We start from the raw sequence: 15,147 nt of genomic DNA on the forward strand, positions 1-15,147 counted from the left end.
CCCCTAGCCCCCCACATCCTCTTAATCTGAATCATGCACAGGTTTGGCACACGCCAAACCTCACGCTCATGTTTCTGATTATATATGCAGTTCTTAAGGTCTCGGGTATCTTGACAATCCGTGGGCCACTTCTGCAGATACTTTCTGCGCCCCACTGCGGCTCAACCCTGCTGCTAGTGCGCCCGCTCAGCCGGCTCCACCCGCCGACCCCCATTCGACCACGCAGATGCTGGGCCAGGTTGATGCCTCCCTGGACGACGTCTTCGAGGTGGGGGCTGGCTGGCTGGCTGGCACGGGCTGATTTTGTCGTCCACCGTTTGAGCTGCTGTGCGCCGGTCCTGCCTTGTTCATCCTGCTGATGCTGTATGATTTGAAGACCCCTGATTGCCGCCATCTGCGTGGCTCACCGACACCATTGCCATCCACACCTCCCTCTGCCCGCGACCTCATCATCGCCCTGCGCCGCCCCCTACCCCAATTCACCCCGCCAGGAGGTCCTGGCGTTCCTGGCGAGCCCCGCCAGCTCGGACCCCAACGCGGTGCTGGCCATGGCCATGAAGCTGGGGGAGACCAACTTCCGCGTAATGGCGCTGCTGGACAAGGGCCACACCGGAAGGTGCGCTGACGGGGGCTGGCCTGGGCCCGGGTGGGTGGGGAGTCGCGCATGCGAGCACCATCAAGGCGCCTCTGCTGCTTTTGCTGGGTACAGGCCGTGCGCTGTGCCGCGCTTTCGGCTGACGCTGTTGAGCGTGCTGCGCCCCGTGCATGCGCCCGCCCAGATTTGGCCACCCCGAGCCCAGCCCCGTGCGTCTGACTCCCATCAAGGGCAAGGCCATCCTCATCAGCGGCCACGACATGCAGGTGGGGGCCGGGCGTATGCACACGTGCCGACGGGAGGCCGCTCAGGCGTCACGCGCCACGCGTGAGCGGGGGGGTTGCGATGCGGCCAGCTTGTAGCAAGCTGGTAGCAGCAAGCTGCTAGCAGCAGCAATCCTCCTTGCAGCCTCATGACGATGTCACGGCACAAGCTCAAACCACGATGCTTCATCCCAGGGCTTCAGGCACACATCATTAAACCTCGCAGGTCTGGCTGTGTTCTTGACCCCCTTTCCTGACGTGAAAAAATGGCCCCCTTCATCATCACCCCCCCCACACACACACACACACAGGACCTCCACGACCTGCTGGTTCAGACCGAGGGCACCGGCATCAACGTCTACACCCACGGAGAGATGCTGCCCGCTCACGGTGAGGGGGACCAGGGCGCAAGCTCGCATGCAGCGGCCATCGGATAACTCGGCGCCGCCCCGCCTTGTGGGGTTGCGTGGGTGACAGAGAGTCGCCTCTTCGCATGGGTGCATCAATGGCCATGCATGGTCAGTGCTATTGTGCTACAACTTGAGTGCTGCCCTGTGGTTCAGAGGAGTCCTTTGGGTCAACCTGATCCCTTTCCCTCGCGCCTGCCCGTGTCCTCCCCAGGCTACCCTGGCCTCAAGAAGTTTGACCACCTGGTGGGCAACTTTGGCGGCGCATGGTACAAGCAGAAGAAGGAGTTCGCGGGTGAGGGGGGCGCGGGCGGGGACCCAGGGTGGTTGTTTCACGGCTTTCCATGCGTGGGGTTTAGCCGCCAGCCTCCCATGCTGCCGGGGTTGCTGAACTGTGCTGCGGCCACGTGCTCACCCGGTGTTCCTTACGGCCATGCCTCTGCTGATGTCACATCCCCCCAAAAACACCCAACCCCAAACCCCTAAACAGAGTTCCCCGGCGCGATCCTCATGACCACCAACTGCATCATGCCCACCGCCGGCACCTCCTACGCCGACCGCATCTTTACCACCGGCGAGGTCGGCGTGACCGGCAGCCCCCACATCCCCACCAAGGACTTCAGTGCCCTCATTAAGTGCGCCCAGGAGCTCCCCGGCTTCACCTACGAGCCCGAGGAGTGAGCGGCCGCGGCGGGCCGTCTGCGCGGCGGTGCTGCTGGGCGGATGGGCCACCCAGTCTCGTTGGGTGGGATAGAGGAAGAGATTATGGTGGCTGGATGAGCACAGCAGCCGTGTGCCTATCGCCGCAAACCGTTGACATTTCATTCAACGCAACACCTCCCTCAGGCCCAAGTTCGTGACCACCGGCTTTGGCCATGAGGCCACCCTGGGGGCTGCAGGGCTGGTGCTGGACGCCATCAAGGTGCGGCCCCTGTCACAGAGCAGGACCCCCTAGAGACACGGGGTCCGCCGCGTTTGGAGGGCTGCTGGCGTGAGGCGGGGCCTGGCTGGCGGCAAAAGCAGCAATCGCTGCCTGTCAGGTGACTCTTCTGAAGAATTGCCAGATTGCAAGGCAATGTCAGTTGGACCAGGCCGCGTCAACGAAACTGCAACCACCACCCCTCTCATCGCGCCGCGCCGCGCACCATCCCCCGCCTTCTCCCCCCTCAGAACAAGCAGCTGTCCCACATCTTCCTGGTGGGCGGCTGCGACGCCCCCGAGCCCTCCCGCAAGTACTACACCGGTGAGCGCCGCCCGCAGGCCCGCCCCTTGCTGCACCGCATATGCAGCGAACCGCTCTCGCAAAGCAATCGACCCCCTGAGGGCGTGCCGCGGCACGCACCCCGGGCGGGCGGAGGCCCTGCCTGCCTGCCGCTCTGTCGCTCTGTATCGTGCAGGACGTCCCCCCCGCGTCGCCGCCATGGCTACCCCTGTCTCAAACCGGCATCTCAAAACCCTCCCCACCACCCCCCTTCCCCCTGTTTTGTCCCCGCCCCCAGAGGTGGTCAGGTCTCTGCCGCAGGACACCATGGTGCTGACCCTGGGCTGCGGCAAGTACCGCTTCTACGACCAGGACATGGGCACCCTGCCCAACGGCCTGCCGCGCCTGCTCGACATGGGGTGGGCGGGTGCCACGGGCGGGGTTTCGGGGGTCCCTTTTGGGCGGCGGGGTTGGGAATGGACAGGGGCCGCCCAGCCTCTTGTTGTTGTGCGCGCGAGTGTCGTCTGCGGCGACGCAGGTAGGGGCGTGCTGGGCAGTTGACGGGCAGGTGCTCGCGCACCGCCATTGGGTTGGTGAGGCTCAGGCTGTTGAGCGGCGCACCAGGCAGTTGATTTATGGTTCCTGGCTGCAAGGATGCATATCCGCTGTTCAGTGAGCATGTCAACCCCAGCGCCCCCACTCATTACTGCCCCGACTCGTCGGCCGCCCCGCCCCCCAGTCAGTGCAACGACGCGTACAGTGCGCTGGTGGTGGCCACGGAGCTGGCCAAGGCACTGGACACCGACGTCAACGCGCTGCCCCTCTCACTGGACATCAGCTGGTTCGAGCAGAAGGTGGGCAGCCACGCGCAATCTGGTCACCAGGCAGAGCTCTGGCACGCGGCTTGCTCTGAGCCGGTAGTGTGGTTCCCAAGTTGTAGGGGAATGCCGTTGTGCGGGACCGCCTGCTTGCCTTGCCGTGGCCGTGAGGCACCGATTGGATCATGGTGTTTGCGATCACCCAGTGTTTTCGCTGGTCTCTGACACAATGACTCCATCCGATGCTGCAAACCCTCCGCAACCCCAGGCGGTGGCCGTTCTCCTGACGCTGCTGCACCTTGGCGTGAAGAACATCCGCCTCGGCCCTAACCTGCCCGCCTTCCTCACCCCCCAGGCCACCCAGGTGCGCCCCTCCCCCATTTGCCTCGCCAGCTGGGCCATAATCATTATGCAGCATGATGCTGCACCTGGCGTATGTGCTATGTCTGCCAGAGCGTCGAAAACCCACTCCAAGGCTTATCAACAAGCCCCACCTTGTGTGTCAAGCAAGCGGGGCGGTCACTAGTATTATTGCTGTCAGGCTGTCCTTATTAGACCCCGCGCCCAACCGCCGACCAACCGCTCCCTGATGTCCTCCCTGCAGATCCTTGTGGACACCTTCAACATCATGCCAGCTGACACCAAGAACCCTGCGGCCGAGGTGGAGCGCATGATGGCTGGCACGGGTGAGATCGAGCGCCGCAGGTGAAGCCGCACGGAGGGTGGCGCGGCCGATGGTGCAAGGAGTTACCCCGTCCGCACAGCCGCGCGCCTCCCGCCCGCAAGGAGGGCGGCCGCGGCGGCGGCGGCAGTGGCAGTGGCGGCGCGGTTTCATGACACCTGATGGCTTTTTTGCATCGGCGATTCGGGGACGCAGCCTGCTCGCGACCCCGTCTGTCTGTGTGGGCATGCTGAAGATACCGCTCCCTGTTTGCCAGCCTTTTACACCCCACGCAGTCTTTGCTGGTGCTTAATCATAAATCAATCACCCACCCACTTGATTACCAAGCGGTTTTCGTCCGCTCTACGCCAGTCCCATCAATACATTGCGTGCACGTCACCGCACGTGCTCGCTGGGCGAGCAGAGACGGTGGTTTTGTCACCATGGCATGCTGCACCTCGGCTTGCTACAACTCAATCACAACCCCTTGCTGTTTCTGCAAGAGCCTCCCTTGTTTTCAACACCTTTTGACAACCTCAATCCCTCCAGATTGTGCACTGGTACGTGCACAGCCGTCGGGCATGGAACTGAAGGCAATCCTGTGTAAGGATTCCACACCCAACTTACTTGACAGTCTTCTGAACACGCTGCAGGGCACAGAAGCAGAAGCAGAGCAGCAGTCTAGAGGGCAGCAGTGCGCAGGGGCAGACATCACAGCTGGGATTATGCCGGGTGGGGTGCTGTTCACGCATTGGCAAAAAAGCCCCCTATCCTATCCTTCCTTTGTGCCCACTGGCAAGCAGAACATCCAAGCCTCCAGGGCGCCCTGCATAGCGGTTATATCACTAACTTGTGACATCCCCTTCGGCGCGTTGCTGCTGCTTTACAGCACAGCCGTGCAGAAACAAAAATGGGCGCGAGCATGCCCAGTGGCGCGGCCGCCCGCCCGCCCGCGCCGAATAAAAAGGAATGCCAGCGTGCCAGGCGACGCGCGCCAGATGCGGAACCTCACGCGTAGCAGGCCGTCATGTGGCTGCTCAAAGCGCAGCGCCCCATTGTGGAACAAGGGCGAGGGGCAAGGCAAGCGCATGTCAACAATGGAGATGAGACGTCAGGGATCCAGGGCAGGAGGATTGAGGTTGTGTGGGTTCGCGCCAACGCCTGGCCTAGCGCAGAACGGTGTTTCAGCTGCTGGCCCCGTTGGTGGCCGCGGCAGAGTTCGAGGCGGCTACCTTGCCATGGATGAAGCGCGCGCTGTCCTTGGTGTAGATCGAGGTCTCCGCCGCCAGGCAGCCGCGCAGGTGCTTGTTCAGCGAGCACAGCCCCTGGCAGGTGGCGGGGCGAGAGGTTGCATGCACGCACGAGAGTCAGGCGATGGGGGCCGCAAGATCGCGCCCATGCGTGGGCAGGCGTGTGCGTGGGCAAGGCTCCGCAACACAAGGGAGGTTCGCCCTGCCTGCCTAACGCCCCGGCCTCCCACTCTGCATTGTGCCCACCTTGAAAGTGGCCCCGTCCAGGAAACGCGCCTCCCCCTCTATCCGCTCCGCGATGCGCTCGTCCATCTCCTCGGGGGTAATGTCCGCCTGCAAGGTGCGACGCCGAGGCGCGGTCACGGGACTGCTTCCGGGAGGAGAGGACGGACAGAGGCTGCACCTGGCCTGACCTTGGGGCCGTGAGATTTCTAAAGGGCCTAGATCGCCCTGATACCCAACCGCAGCCCTACACAACATCTACTCGCATCTCCACAATTACGCTGCCGCGGCCTGAGCCGCTGGCTACTCCATTCCACCACACTCCACGACGCCCCATCGCCCGTGCGCGCCGCTGTTCAGGAAGCTGTTGGGAAGCCGCCGCGCACCTGGCTAGGGTCCGTGAGCGCAAGGTTGTAGCCCCAGACGTCGCAGAACACGGGCATGTGCTGCGTGTAGGGCACCACCCGCGGGAAGACGCTGCGCAGGGTGCTGTTGATGGCCGTGAACACCTGAGCAGGTCGCAGGGGCCGGCGGCGGGGACGGAGGAGGGGAGCGTCAGGCGCCTCTCCGGGGTGAGGGCACCGGGGCGTGCGCGCGCAGGGGATGGAGCTCGGCGGATGGCAGCGGCGGATGCTCGTTGAGGGGGTGTCTGGGCTGGCGGGGGGTTTGGGCTGCCGCTGCCGCGCACCTCTGTGCATGAGAGGATGCCGGCCGGCCCCGACTGCGTGATGAAGATGCCGCCTGGGTTGAGCTTTTCCAACACCACTGTCTGGTAGAAGTCCTGAGGCGGAGGTGAGGGAGTGGCGAAGTTTCAGGGGGAGCCGGTGGTTGAACTGAGCCTGTGTTAGGCGCGCCTGGGTCGCAGCAGAGCCTTGCGCGGCAAGACAGGAGGGCCGCCTCAGCATGCTGCATTGCATTGGGGCTGAAACGGCTGCCCCCAAGGGGACCGTCTCTTCGATGCGCGGCGTCGGTTGGGCGCTTGCGACACACCTGCGTGTAAAGCTGGTAGCAGGGGCCCCCCTCCAATGGGTCTGCCAGGTCACCGATGATGACGTCAAACTTGCCCGGGTAGTTCTGTTGTTTGGCGGGGGTTGAGGGGGGTCGAGGCGCACGGGGGTTGATGTTGTTTGCCGGCGTGCCAAAGGCAGTAAAAAGTGGCCGTTGGTGCACGCGGTTATGCTTGTTCTCCCACCAGCCTTGCTGCATCAAATCAACCAGGCAGGCAGCCAGCAATATTCACCATCACCTTACCAGCCCTCATCCCGCGCCCCCCACCGCAGCCCCATATGCTGCTCCCTTGCGCCCCAGCTGCCAACCCGCACTTTATGCTCCACCTCACACCACCACCACCACCGGAGCAGCAGCGGCGGTGGTGGCGGCGGCAGCAGCAGCAGCAGCAGCAGCAGCGGCAGCAGCGGCAGCAGCGGCAGCAGCAGGAGCAGCAGCAGCAGCAGCAGCAGCGGTAGTGGCAGCGGCAGCAGCAGCAGCCGCCCGAAGCGCACCTCCAGCTGTGACCGCGCGTCGTCGTGGATCAGCTCCAGCTTTGGCGACTCAAACGCCCCCTTGTTCACCTCCAGGTGCGCGTGGCAAAAGTCACACACCACCTGTGCGTTGGCAGGGGGTGCACGCCGGCCGCGGACACCTCAGCGGCACACGCACGCGCCCCGCCACCCAGCAGCGCCTGCGGCGGGAGCCTCGGCTGCACCGCCGCCGCTGCCCTGCGTGTGCGTCATCGTTACGGTACAGGACAGCTGTTTCAGCGGATAGCGTCCCTGACCACGCCCCGAAATCTCCAGATCCCCCACCTGGTCGATGTCCACCATCACGAGCTTCTCGACGCTCTTGTGGCGCAGCACCTCGCGCGCCGTCGCGCCCTCGCCGCCTGCGGGGGCAGGGACACGCCGGGGCCGTCGGGCACGCGTCGCCGTCAGCCTTTAGCTGCGACCCCCCGGCTGACGCCGCCGGCGGCCGCCTGCCCCAGCTCGTACTATCCATGCCCTCGCACCAGGGCCGGCCGCTCTGCGCGCGCCGGCGCGTCCCACACCCGCGGGGGCGCGCCCACGGCCGCAGAGGCGCTCACCGCCGCAGATGAACACCGTCTTTGGGTTTGGGTGCATGAGCATGGCGGGGTGCACCAGCAGCTCGTGGTAGACCCACTCGTCCACCTCGCTGCTCTGCACCTTGCCGTCCAGGAACAGGGTCTGGGGGCACAGCCCAGCAGCGGCGCAGTGAAGCGGCGCGGCGCGGCGAGGCAGGTCAGCATGGAGCGGGGAGAGGCGCAGCGCGTGTGGGCGCTGCGTGCTGTATCTTTGACAGGTGTTGGCGACGGGCACAGAGTGCCGGCCCGGCTCAAGACGGCGGACGCGGCAGGCAGGTGGCGCTGCCGCGCTGGCCCATGCAACCGCCGTAGGCTGATCCCGCCGCACCGCGCTCCCCGCCTGGCGGCCTGAGGGACAGCTGCTGCCCAGCCCCGACTGCAGGCGCCCCGCCCCCTCATGTCACATGGGTGCACGTGCTGCCCGCAGCTCCTGTCATCAATTTGCCCACCTTGCCGAACGGCCCAGTGTGTATGAGGTCGACCTCCTGGAACTTGCTCTTCCCAGAGTACATGACGTTCTTGACCATCATGGACCACTTCAGGTCATCCGCCAAGTCCTCCTCAAGCTACGGTCCGCGGCAATGGCGGGTCGCGGGCGTGGGCGCGTGCGTGGCAGAGGGCAAGCGGGCGGGTGGTCGGCGGCCGCCGGCAGGGGGGTGCAGCGGAGCGGAGTTGGCGCATCGGGCACACGCCAATGTAGGAGCCCTGCGAGCTGAGTCAGGTCCTTAAAAGCTATATGTATCTATGCCTCGACAATTGCAGGCCGTAGGAGTCCCCTGCGTGCTTGGGACGTGAGAAAATGCTCAGGCTGCGCCCGCAGGCGGCCCATTGCTCACCCACAGCCTCTTGGTGTACTCCTCCGACATCTTGTCGATATCCTTTTGTATATGATCGGAAGAACCGTGCTCAGACCGTGCGCAGGCCTCCGAGCGATGCGGGCTGTGCAGGGCGAGGCTACGTCTCGATGAATACTTGGTAAAATCAAGACAGATGTTTACTGCATTGGTCATATGCAGGTGCGGAGAGTTCCTCCTTATGCGTACGGTTCTGTGTCACCGCACAACTTGAGCAGATTCGAACCAGCTGAACGCGAGACCAGCCTGGGGTCAGAACATAGATTATACAGGCGATGATTTGAATAGCACACCTGCAAAGATCAGCATACATGCAGGGCCGCGTCGTCCGCTGACCAAAGCGACCAAAACCGGGACACCCACTCTTCAGCAGTACACAAAGTGCAACTTCGCATAGAAGTACCAAAGGCAACAGGCAGCAGGGGCTTGCCCGTGTGCTGGGGGGACAGCGGGCCGAAAATCTAGCGGCGCACAGCAAGCACCGCATGCAGCAGCGCAAGGCTGTGCGAGACGCGCAAGTGCAGAGCACGCCCGATCTACAGGCGGCCCAACTCGGTCAGATTAAGGAAGGCTGCCCTGGCGCGGCGTTAGCGGGTTGCAGCTGGTTTTGGGAACATGGCGACCAGGATCCCAGCGCCTGGTGTCGGCGTGGGCGCCGCGTCCCGCAAGCCCCCCGTGCCGAATGATGCGGCACAGGCCCAGAGCTCCGCCAGTGGCGGGCGAAGGCGGCGGCGGCGTTCGCGAGCGTTGCAGGTAGGAAGCTTTTAGAACTTGTATGGAGTGAGAGTCGACTCCTGCTGCCCAGTCCGTGTGGTGGGGCAGCTCCCCACGCCCTAACTCCACCAGATCCTAGCGGCTCACCAGGGCATGTGCAGACCTTGTGGGGGGGCAGCACGCTGAGCAACATCATTCCCCTCTTCAAACATCACTTGCACAAACAATACTACCGTGGAGCAGCAACCTCTCTTGCCAAACGTATGCTGTCCTCCACACCGCAGCAGCAGCATCAGTCCGAAGCAGCAGGGGACCGCGGCGCCGCTTTTTGGCGGCCGGCGGCGCGGCCGTGGGCGCACGCTGGCAGCTTCCAGGACGGCAGCTTTGCCCTTGATGTGAGCTGGGGCCGGCCCAAGCCAGCCTGAGCGCTGCGCTCGCATTTGAATGCGAGCGCTTAGCGCGGCGCCGGCCTCCGTCCTGCCACCCCGCGCACCTCGCTTCGCAACATTGCCCCCATGACATTGCCCCCTTCCCCATGCGGCCTGCATGCTGCGTGCACGATTACAGGACGAGGTCGCGACAGCCGCAGTCGAGTCGCTGGCGTCGTGTTGCGCAGTCGCAGACCCCAGCCAGCCGGGCGCCCCCCTCGTCCACGTCAGCGCGGGCCTGGAGGCGCTCAGCGGGTTTGCCGCGGCCGAGCTCGTCGGGCGCAGCTGCAGCGAGGTGCGGCTGAGGGGGGAATCATGTGCCGTCAATCAGGGCTGCGCGCCGCAGCCGGCTAGGGCCCACCCCACCTGAGTTCTACCGGTAATATGCGCCGCGTCCTCAAAGCGACCTGATACCAACTTGCAAGAACCTGCACACCTGACTCCAAAACCCACCCCACCAAAATCATCCCACGTGCTGCCCGGCCCCAGGTGATCCAGCCTCTGCAGCAGCTGAGCAGGGATGACGTCAGCATTGCAAGCCAAGAGGAGGGCGCCGCGGAGGAGCCCGCGGCAGGCGGCGGGGGCGGCGGCGACGGCGGGGGGGGCGGCGCGTGCTGCAGCGCGCTCACCGCGGCGCTGGAGGGGCGCGGCGGCGAGCCGGCCGGCCCTGAGGAAGCGAGCCTCACGCGCAAGGACGGGCGGACTCTCAGGTGAAGGCGCGCGCGCGCGGCTGGTGCACAGCAGAGCGCGGCACACTAGGCCTTGGTACTCGTGTGTCGAGTTGATTCGCACGCTGTCATGACAAGGTGCAGCAGGCGCAGGGCGGTGACCGTCCGCCTTTCGCTGGCGGCTTCCCTCACTTTCCAGGCTGCTGGCGTGCCTCGTCCCAGTGGTCGGCGCCGACGGCGCCCTGCTGAGGTGGCTGGTGGTTGTGTGCGACCCGGACGACAGGGCACAGCGGGCGGCCGCAGAGGCGGCCGCGGACGGGCAGCAGTTTGCGGCCCGGTGGGGCGAGCAGGTGCGCGGCGGCTCTCCTCGTCCCCCGTTCCACGCGTGCCGCCCGCCCGCCCGCCTCGGCCCCGTGGTGAACCTCAGTCACGTCATGACTCATCACATGAGGCCAGGAAAGCGGCTGGCTCGAGCTCACCAGGCGTTCGCCCTCTGAGAGCCCAAGCCCCTGTTGAAGTGGCTGGCTCGCTGTGTGCGCTCCTGTTGCAGGTGCGGTCCACCTTGGGGGCCCACATCATCACGGACGCCTGCCTGCCGGACACATCCGCGTGCGCAGCAGCCCCAGACGACACGGATGGCGACAGCAGGCGTAGCAGCGGCAGCTGCGGCAGCTGCGGCAGCTGCACGGTCGTGGCGGTGTCGGCGGCGGCGCAGCAGCTGACAGGGATGGGCAGCGGCGAGCTCGCGGGGTGCAGCTGCCTGTGCCTGGCAGGGCCAGAGACCGCAGGTGACTGCTTGGTTGTTGTTCTGATCACGCGCCCCTGCTCTTGTGCCAAAGCATATTGAAATCTGTTGAGCGGGTACTGGGCACCTGCTTGTGTCACCGACTGCTCCTGCAGTTACACTCCAGTTGACTGGCTGTCAATCGCCATGACACACCCTCCTTTCACCCGCAGGCAGCGGCATGCGCAAGCTGATGGCGGCTCAGCTGACTGGGAAGGCGGCGTGGGCCAAGCTGCTGCTGTACAGGAGGGATGGCAGCCCCTTCTGGACGCTGGTGTATGCGTGCCCCCTGTCGTCGCAGGCGGTAGCGGGGCAGCAGCAGCGCTCAGACAACAAGCAGCAGCCGGGCGAGGGCAGCAGGCAGGCGCCGCTTGACAGTAGACAGCAGCAGCAGCAGCAGCAGCAGCAGCAGCAGCAGCAGCAGCAGCAGCAGGGTCAGGAGACTGAGGATGTGGGGGGCAGCAGTGGTGGTGCTATTAGCGGCAAGGAAGGCAGCACGACCGGCAGCGGCAACAGTGGCGCCGTCGTATGCGCGGCGGCGCACGGCAGCGAAGCGAGCTCGCGCCCCAGCGACAACACGACAGGCGGGGCGACCGGCGCCGGCGCCAGCTGGCGGCTGCTGGTGGTTGCTGACGTCACCAGCGCCCGCCTGAAGCGGCTGGGCAAGTATGTGGTCGGGAAGGTCATCGGGCAGGGCGCCAGCGGGGTCGTGCGCATGGGCAAGAACCCGGCCACAGGTGAGAGGGCGGCTGAGGTCTGCGGGTTTGGCCGGGGGCCTCCAAGCAAGCAGAGGTGGCATCATGAGGCCTGAACCCCTGAATCTGGGCTGATCTCACAGGAAGCAGGCGCGCACGGGCAGTGGAAAGCCCGGCGGTGAAAGCGGCCCCTGACGCCCGCATGCCGCGCGCCCTGTGTTCCTCCGCCCTCAGACGAGCTGGTGGCCATCAAGACGGTCGACGCGACCCGTTTCAGGTCCCTCGCCGAGATAGAGCAGGTGCGGGTGCATGTTTGCACACACAGGCCCGCTGGCTCGTGGCTGCCACAGGCTGCTTGTGGCGGCGACGTGGAGCGACACCTTCAGCTGCAGAGGGGACCTCCTGTGGGCAGCACACCGTGATTTATGTATGGCTCCCTGGACTTTTTGTTCCAGCCCGAGTCTTCCTGCAGTGACGCCGCAAATAGGCACCTGCACCATTGCTTCGACCTCGCCCCGTCCCCTCTGTCCTCGGCGCCGTTGCCTGCTTCCCCCACCAACAGTACTGCCTCCTCCCTTCACAAGCAGTGTTTGTTCCACCTCCCACAAACAGTTTAAGCCGCCGTCCTCCCCTTCACAAGCAGTGCTTGTTCTATCCCCCACAAACAGTGCCTGCCCTCCTCTCACCCCGCCTCCACGCAAACAGGTGCAGGAGGAGACGTCTGTGCTGTCTGCCCTGAAGCACCCCAACATCATCCGCCTGCTGGAGGTGCACTTCATGGCCGGGGTGTTCTACTTTGTGATGGAGTACGCAGAGGGGGGCGCCCTGGTGAAACACATATATGGACGGTGAGGGGGGAGCGGCGTGTTTTTTTGGGGGGGGGGGGAGGGGGAGCGCTGGTGGAGCACATTTATGGGCGGTGAGGGCGAGCGAGGGTTATTTGGGGCGAGAGGGGCGGGGACCAGTGGCCGCACGCGCCTTGCCGTCTGTAGACAGTGGCAGGGGCTCGAGCGGGGCCTGTAGACTGGCAGTGTCAGCGAGGAGAGGCGCAGCCCGTGCAGCCGCGGCCGACGTGATGGCTGCGGTGGGCGCGCTGCAGCCGAGCGGCATGCGGTCGCGCCACTGACCCCACATCGCTGCCGGACCCCCCAGCGAGGGCGGCCTGCCCGAGGCGGAGGCGCTGCGGATCTTCCTCCAGATCACGTCCGCCCTCGAGTACTGCCATAAGCGGTGAGTGGTCAAACGGCCTGCGCATCAGCGCTCTTTCCAGCGCCTTGCAATCAGAGCGCCGCGAACAGGGTCGCTGCGCCCTCGCAGGTGGTGGTTGGCAAATCGTGGTGTGCAAAACAAGGAGCAGTGTGCGGCTGCCTGGCCCCCGACAACGCTGCGTGGGCAGCGCGCGCCGACGTTGTGGCGCTGGCTCACCTGTTTGCGCGATCTGTTGCAGGCGCGTGGTGCACCGCGACCTCAAGCCGGAGAACATCCTCATGGATGACGCCGGCAACATCAAGGTGATCTGATCTGATCTGATCTGATTATTATGATGCCGCCACCTGGCTTGCTGCGGGGTGGGGAACCAGGGGCCAACAACGGGGTTCAGTTGGGTCCAGGGATTCAGGGAGAAGTAGCGGCCAGGGCCCGGGCTGCCATGTCAGGACCGACAGCTTGCCTCTTCGGCTGTCCGCACACACACCTGGTGTCGTCTGGCGCCGCCCCGCATCACCACCTCCCCATGCACCCCCGCCCTGCCCCTACCCCGCCGCGCGCCGCTCAGATTGCCGATTTCGGCCTGGCCGCGGTGACTGCGCCCGCGGAGGGCGCGCTCAACGCGCAGTGCGGCACGCCCGAGTTCACCGCCCCGGAGATCGTGGGGGGCAAGGAGTACGACGGCCAGGCGGTGAGACGGCCGGGCACGGCTCGATGGAGGGGCAAAGAACCCGACGTCGCGGGCGGAAGGCTTCGGGACTGAGGTTGACAATGACATCAGAAGCATAGGCCAAGCCCTGGCACACAAAAGCATTTTTGCCTGCCTTGTTAAGATGGACCGAACGCTCAATGAGCGAGAGTGCGGCCGATCAAATCTTTGTCAACCAATTTCCTGCGCGCCTTACATGGGCGTTTGACTTCTTTGACTGTTTGACCCCACTTGGCAGGTCGACCTGTGGAGCCTGGGGGTACTGCTGTATGAGGCCCTGAGCGGGGAGCTGCCATTCCGGGGCTCCAGCCAGGGGGCCCTATTCCGAGCCATCCAGAGGTGGGGCCGCGCGCGCATGGCGCAAGCCTGCAGTTGCCGCTGCTTTGCTGCTGCAGCTGCGCTTGCTGCCGCCAGCGCTGCCACCACTGCTGCTTATGACCAACAATTGAAACAGTGTGAACGACAACGCGGTAATCAACACTTCAAGGCCGGTGCCATGGCCTCTTAATGACTGACAGAAGGTGTCTTCCACGCTATGCTTGTCTACGCCCCCTGGCAGGGGCGCCTACCCCTCCCTCCCGCCGCACGTCAGCCAGGATGCGCGGGACATGGTGCGGCGGCTGCTTACGGTGGACCCCGCGCAGCGCATGGCCTGGGATGAGCTCAACAGGCACCCCTGGGTGGTGGCAGGTGGGTGCGCACAGCAGCCAGCACGCGCCACCCACGCACGCTCGCGGCCGACGCGTCGACTTTGCGCACACGGCGCCACGCATGTGGCGCTGTGCATGTACCCTGCATCCTTTCGTGCCCTTCCATGCCGGGCGCACGTGGTTTTGTTTGCACACTGACGTTGCACCGTGACTGCTGGAAAATGCCGGAAACGGATCCGTAGGGGCGTCGGGCCTGGACGGAGAGCTGTCAAGAGACGGCTCGCACAGCGGCGCCGGCGCCGGCCCCAGCTCCCAGGGTCTGGGCGGCGCGCTGCCGCGGGGCAGGCGGGATGGCGGCAGGCGGCAGGGCGAGGGCGGGCAGGGGGGGCGGCGGGGGTCGAGCGACTCGGTGCGTCTTTCGCTGGGGGCGGGGCTGGTCTTGACCTGGGTTCCGTGCACAGGGTTGACTGCAGGCAACGTCAAGCTCTGCACGGCCGTCGCCTGCAAAATTAGATCCGGCTTGCCTCGACGTCTGAGACTCGGCCAGAATGCTTTGTTCATGTTGCAGCGCTTGCTGGCAAGCCGCAGCCTGCCTATGTGATGCTGCAGCGCTGAGGGCACATGGTCGCCAACCTTGCTGTGCAGGAGGGCGGGATGACAGAGGTGTCTGACCTCAGCGCGGCGGGCTACTCGGATGATGGGGACCTGCCGGGCGGCGGCGGGTGCGGCCCTCCCGGCTGCTCGCGCCTGGCCGGGTCGCGGCCGGGCAGCGGGCGCCTGGACGCCTTGCGGCCGGCCAGCGGCGCCGGTCCAGGCGGGGCTGGGGCCGGCGGCGGGGGCTGCGGGGCGGGGCGGCGAGGCGGGCTGTCGTTCACGAGCAAGGGGTGCCATGACTCAGTTCGGGTGGTCATCCCGGACAGGGGT

The 15,147-nt window shown here is 65.4% G+C and overlaps 3 protein-coding genes across 3 annotated transcripts; 2 read left to right on the forward strand and 1 right to left on the reverse strand.

Moving 5' to 3' along the window:
- Nucleotides 1–226: 226 nt before the first annotated feature.
- On the forward strand, nt 227–3,993 carry MNEG_7202 (hydroxylamine reductase; the record flags this gene model as incomplete). The annotated part of the gene is made up of 12 exons (XM_014044323.1): nt 227–268; nt 492–616; nt 780–861; nt 1,170–1,248; nt 1,480–1,560; nt 1,756–1,942; nt 2,112–2,187; nt 2,436–2,508; nt 2,765–2,885; nt 3,206–3,320; nt 3,553–3,648; nt 3,889–3,993. The coding sequence occupies 12 exons, from the start codon at nt 227–229 to the stop codon at nt 3,991–3,993; spliced, it is 1,182 nt and encodes a 393-aa protein (XP_013899777.1).
- A 1,136-nt stretch (nt 3,994–5,129) lies between these two features.
- On the reverse strand, nt 5,130–8,381 carry MNEG_7203 (spermidine synthase; the record flags this gene model as incomplete). The annotated part of the gene is made up of 10 exons (XM_014044324.1): nt 5,130–5,270; nt 5,442–5,528; nt 5,804–5,926; nt 6,106–6,198; nt 6,408–6,491; nt 6,752–7,021; nt 7,223–7,299; nt 7,498–7,618; nt 7,965–8,081; nt 8,352–8,381. The coding sequence occupies 10 exons, from the start codon at nt 8,379–8,381 to the stop codon at nt 5,130–5,132; spliced, it is 1,143 nt and encodes a 380-aa protein (XP_013899778.1).
- Nucleotides 8,382–9,629: 1,248 nt separating this feature from the next.
- MNEG_7204 (hypothetical protein) lies at nt 9,630–14,838 on the forward strand (the record flags this gene model as incomplete). Its single annotated transcript, XM_014044325.1, has 13 exons — nt 9,630–9,806; nt 10,001–10,221; nt 10,379–10,529; nt 10,730–10,967; nt 11,137–11,700; nt 11,893–11,957; nt 12,364–12,506; nt 12,811–12,888; nt 13,106–13,169; nt 13,433–13,555; nt 13,812–13,912; nt 14,166–14,263; nt 14,792–14,838. The coding sequence occupies 13 exons, from the start codon at nt 9,630–9,632 to the stop codon at nt 14,836–14,838; spliced, it is 2,070 nt and encodes a 689-aa protein (XP_013899779.1).
- Between the last annotated feature and the right edge of the window lie 309 nt (nt 14,839–15,147).

Source organism: Monoraphidium neglectum (genome assembly GCF_000611645.1).
Source record: "Monoraphidium neglectum strain SAG 48.87 unplaced genomic scaffold scaffold01254, whole genome shotgun sequence".
NCBI classification, from domain to species: Eukaryota; Viridiplantae; Chlorophyta; class Chlorophyceae; order Sphaeropleales; family Selenastraceae; genus Monoraphidium; species Monoraphidium neglectum.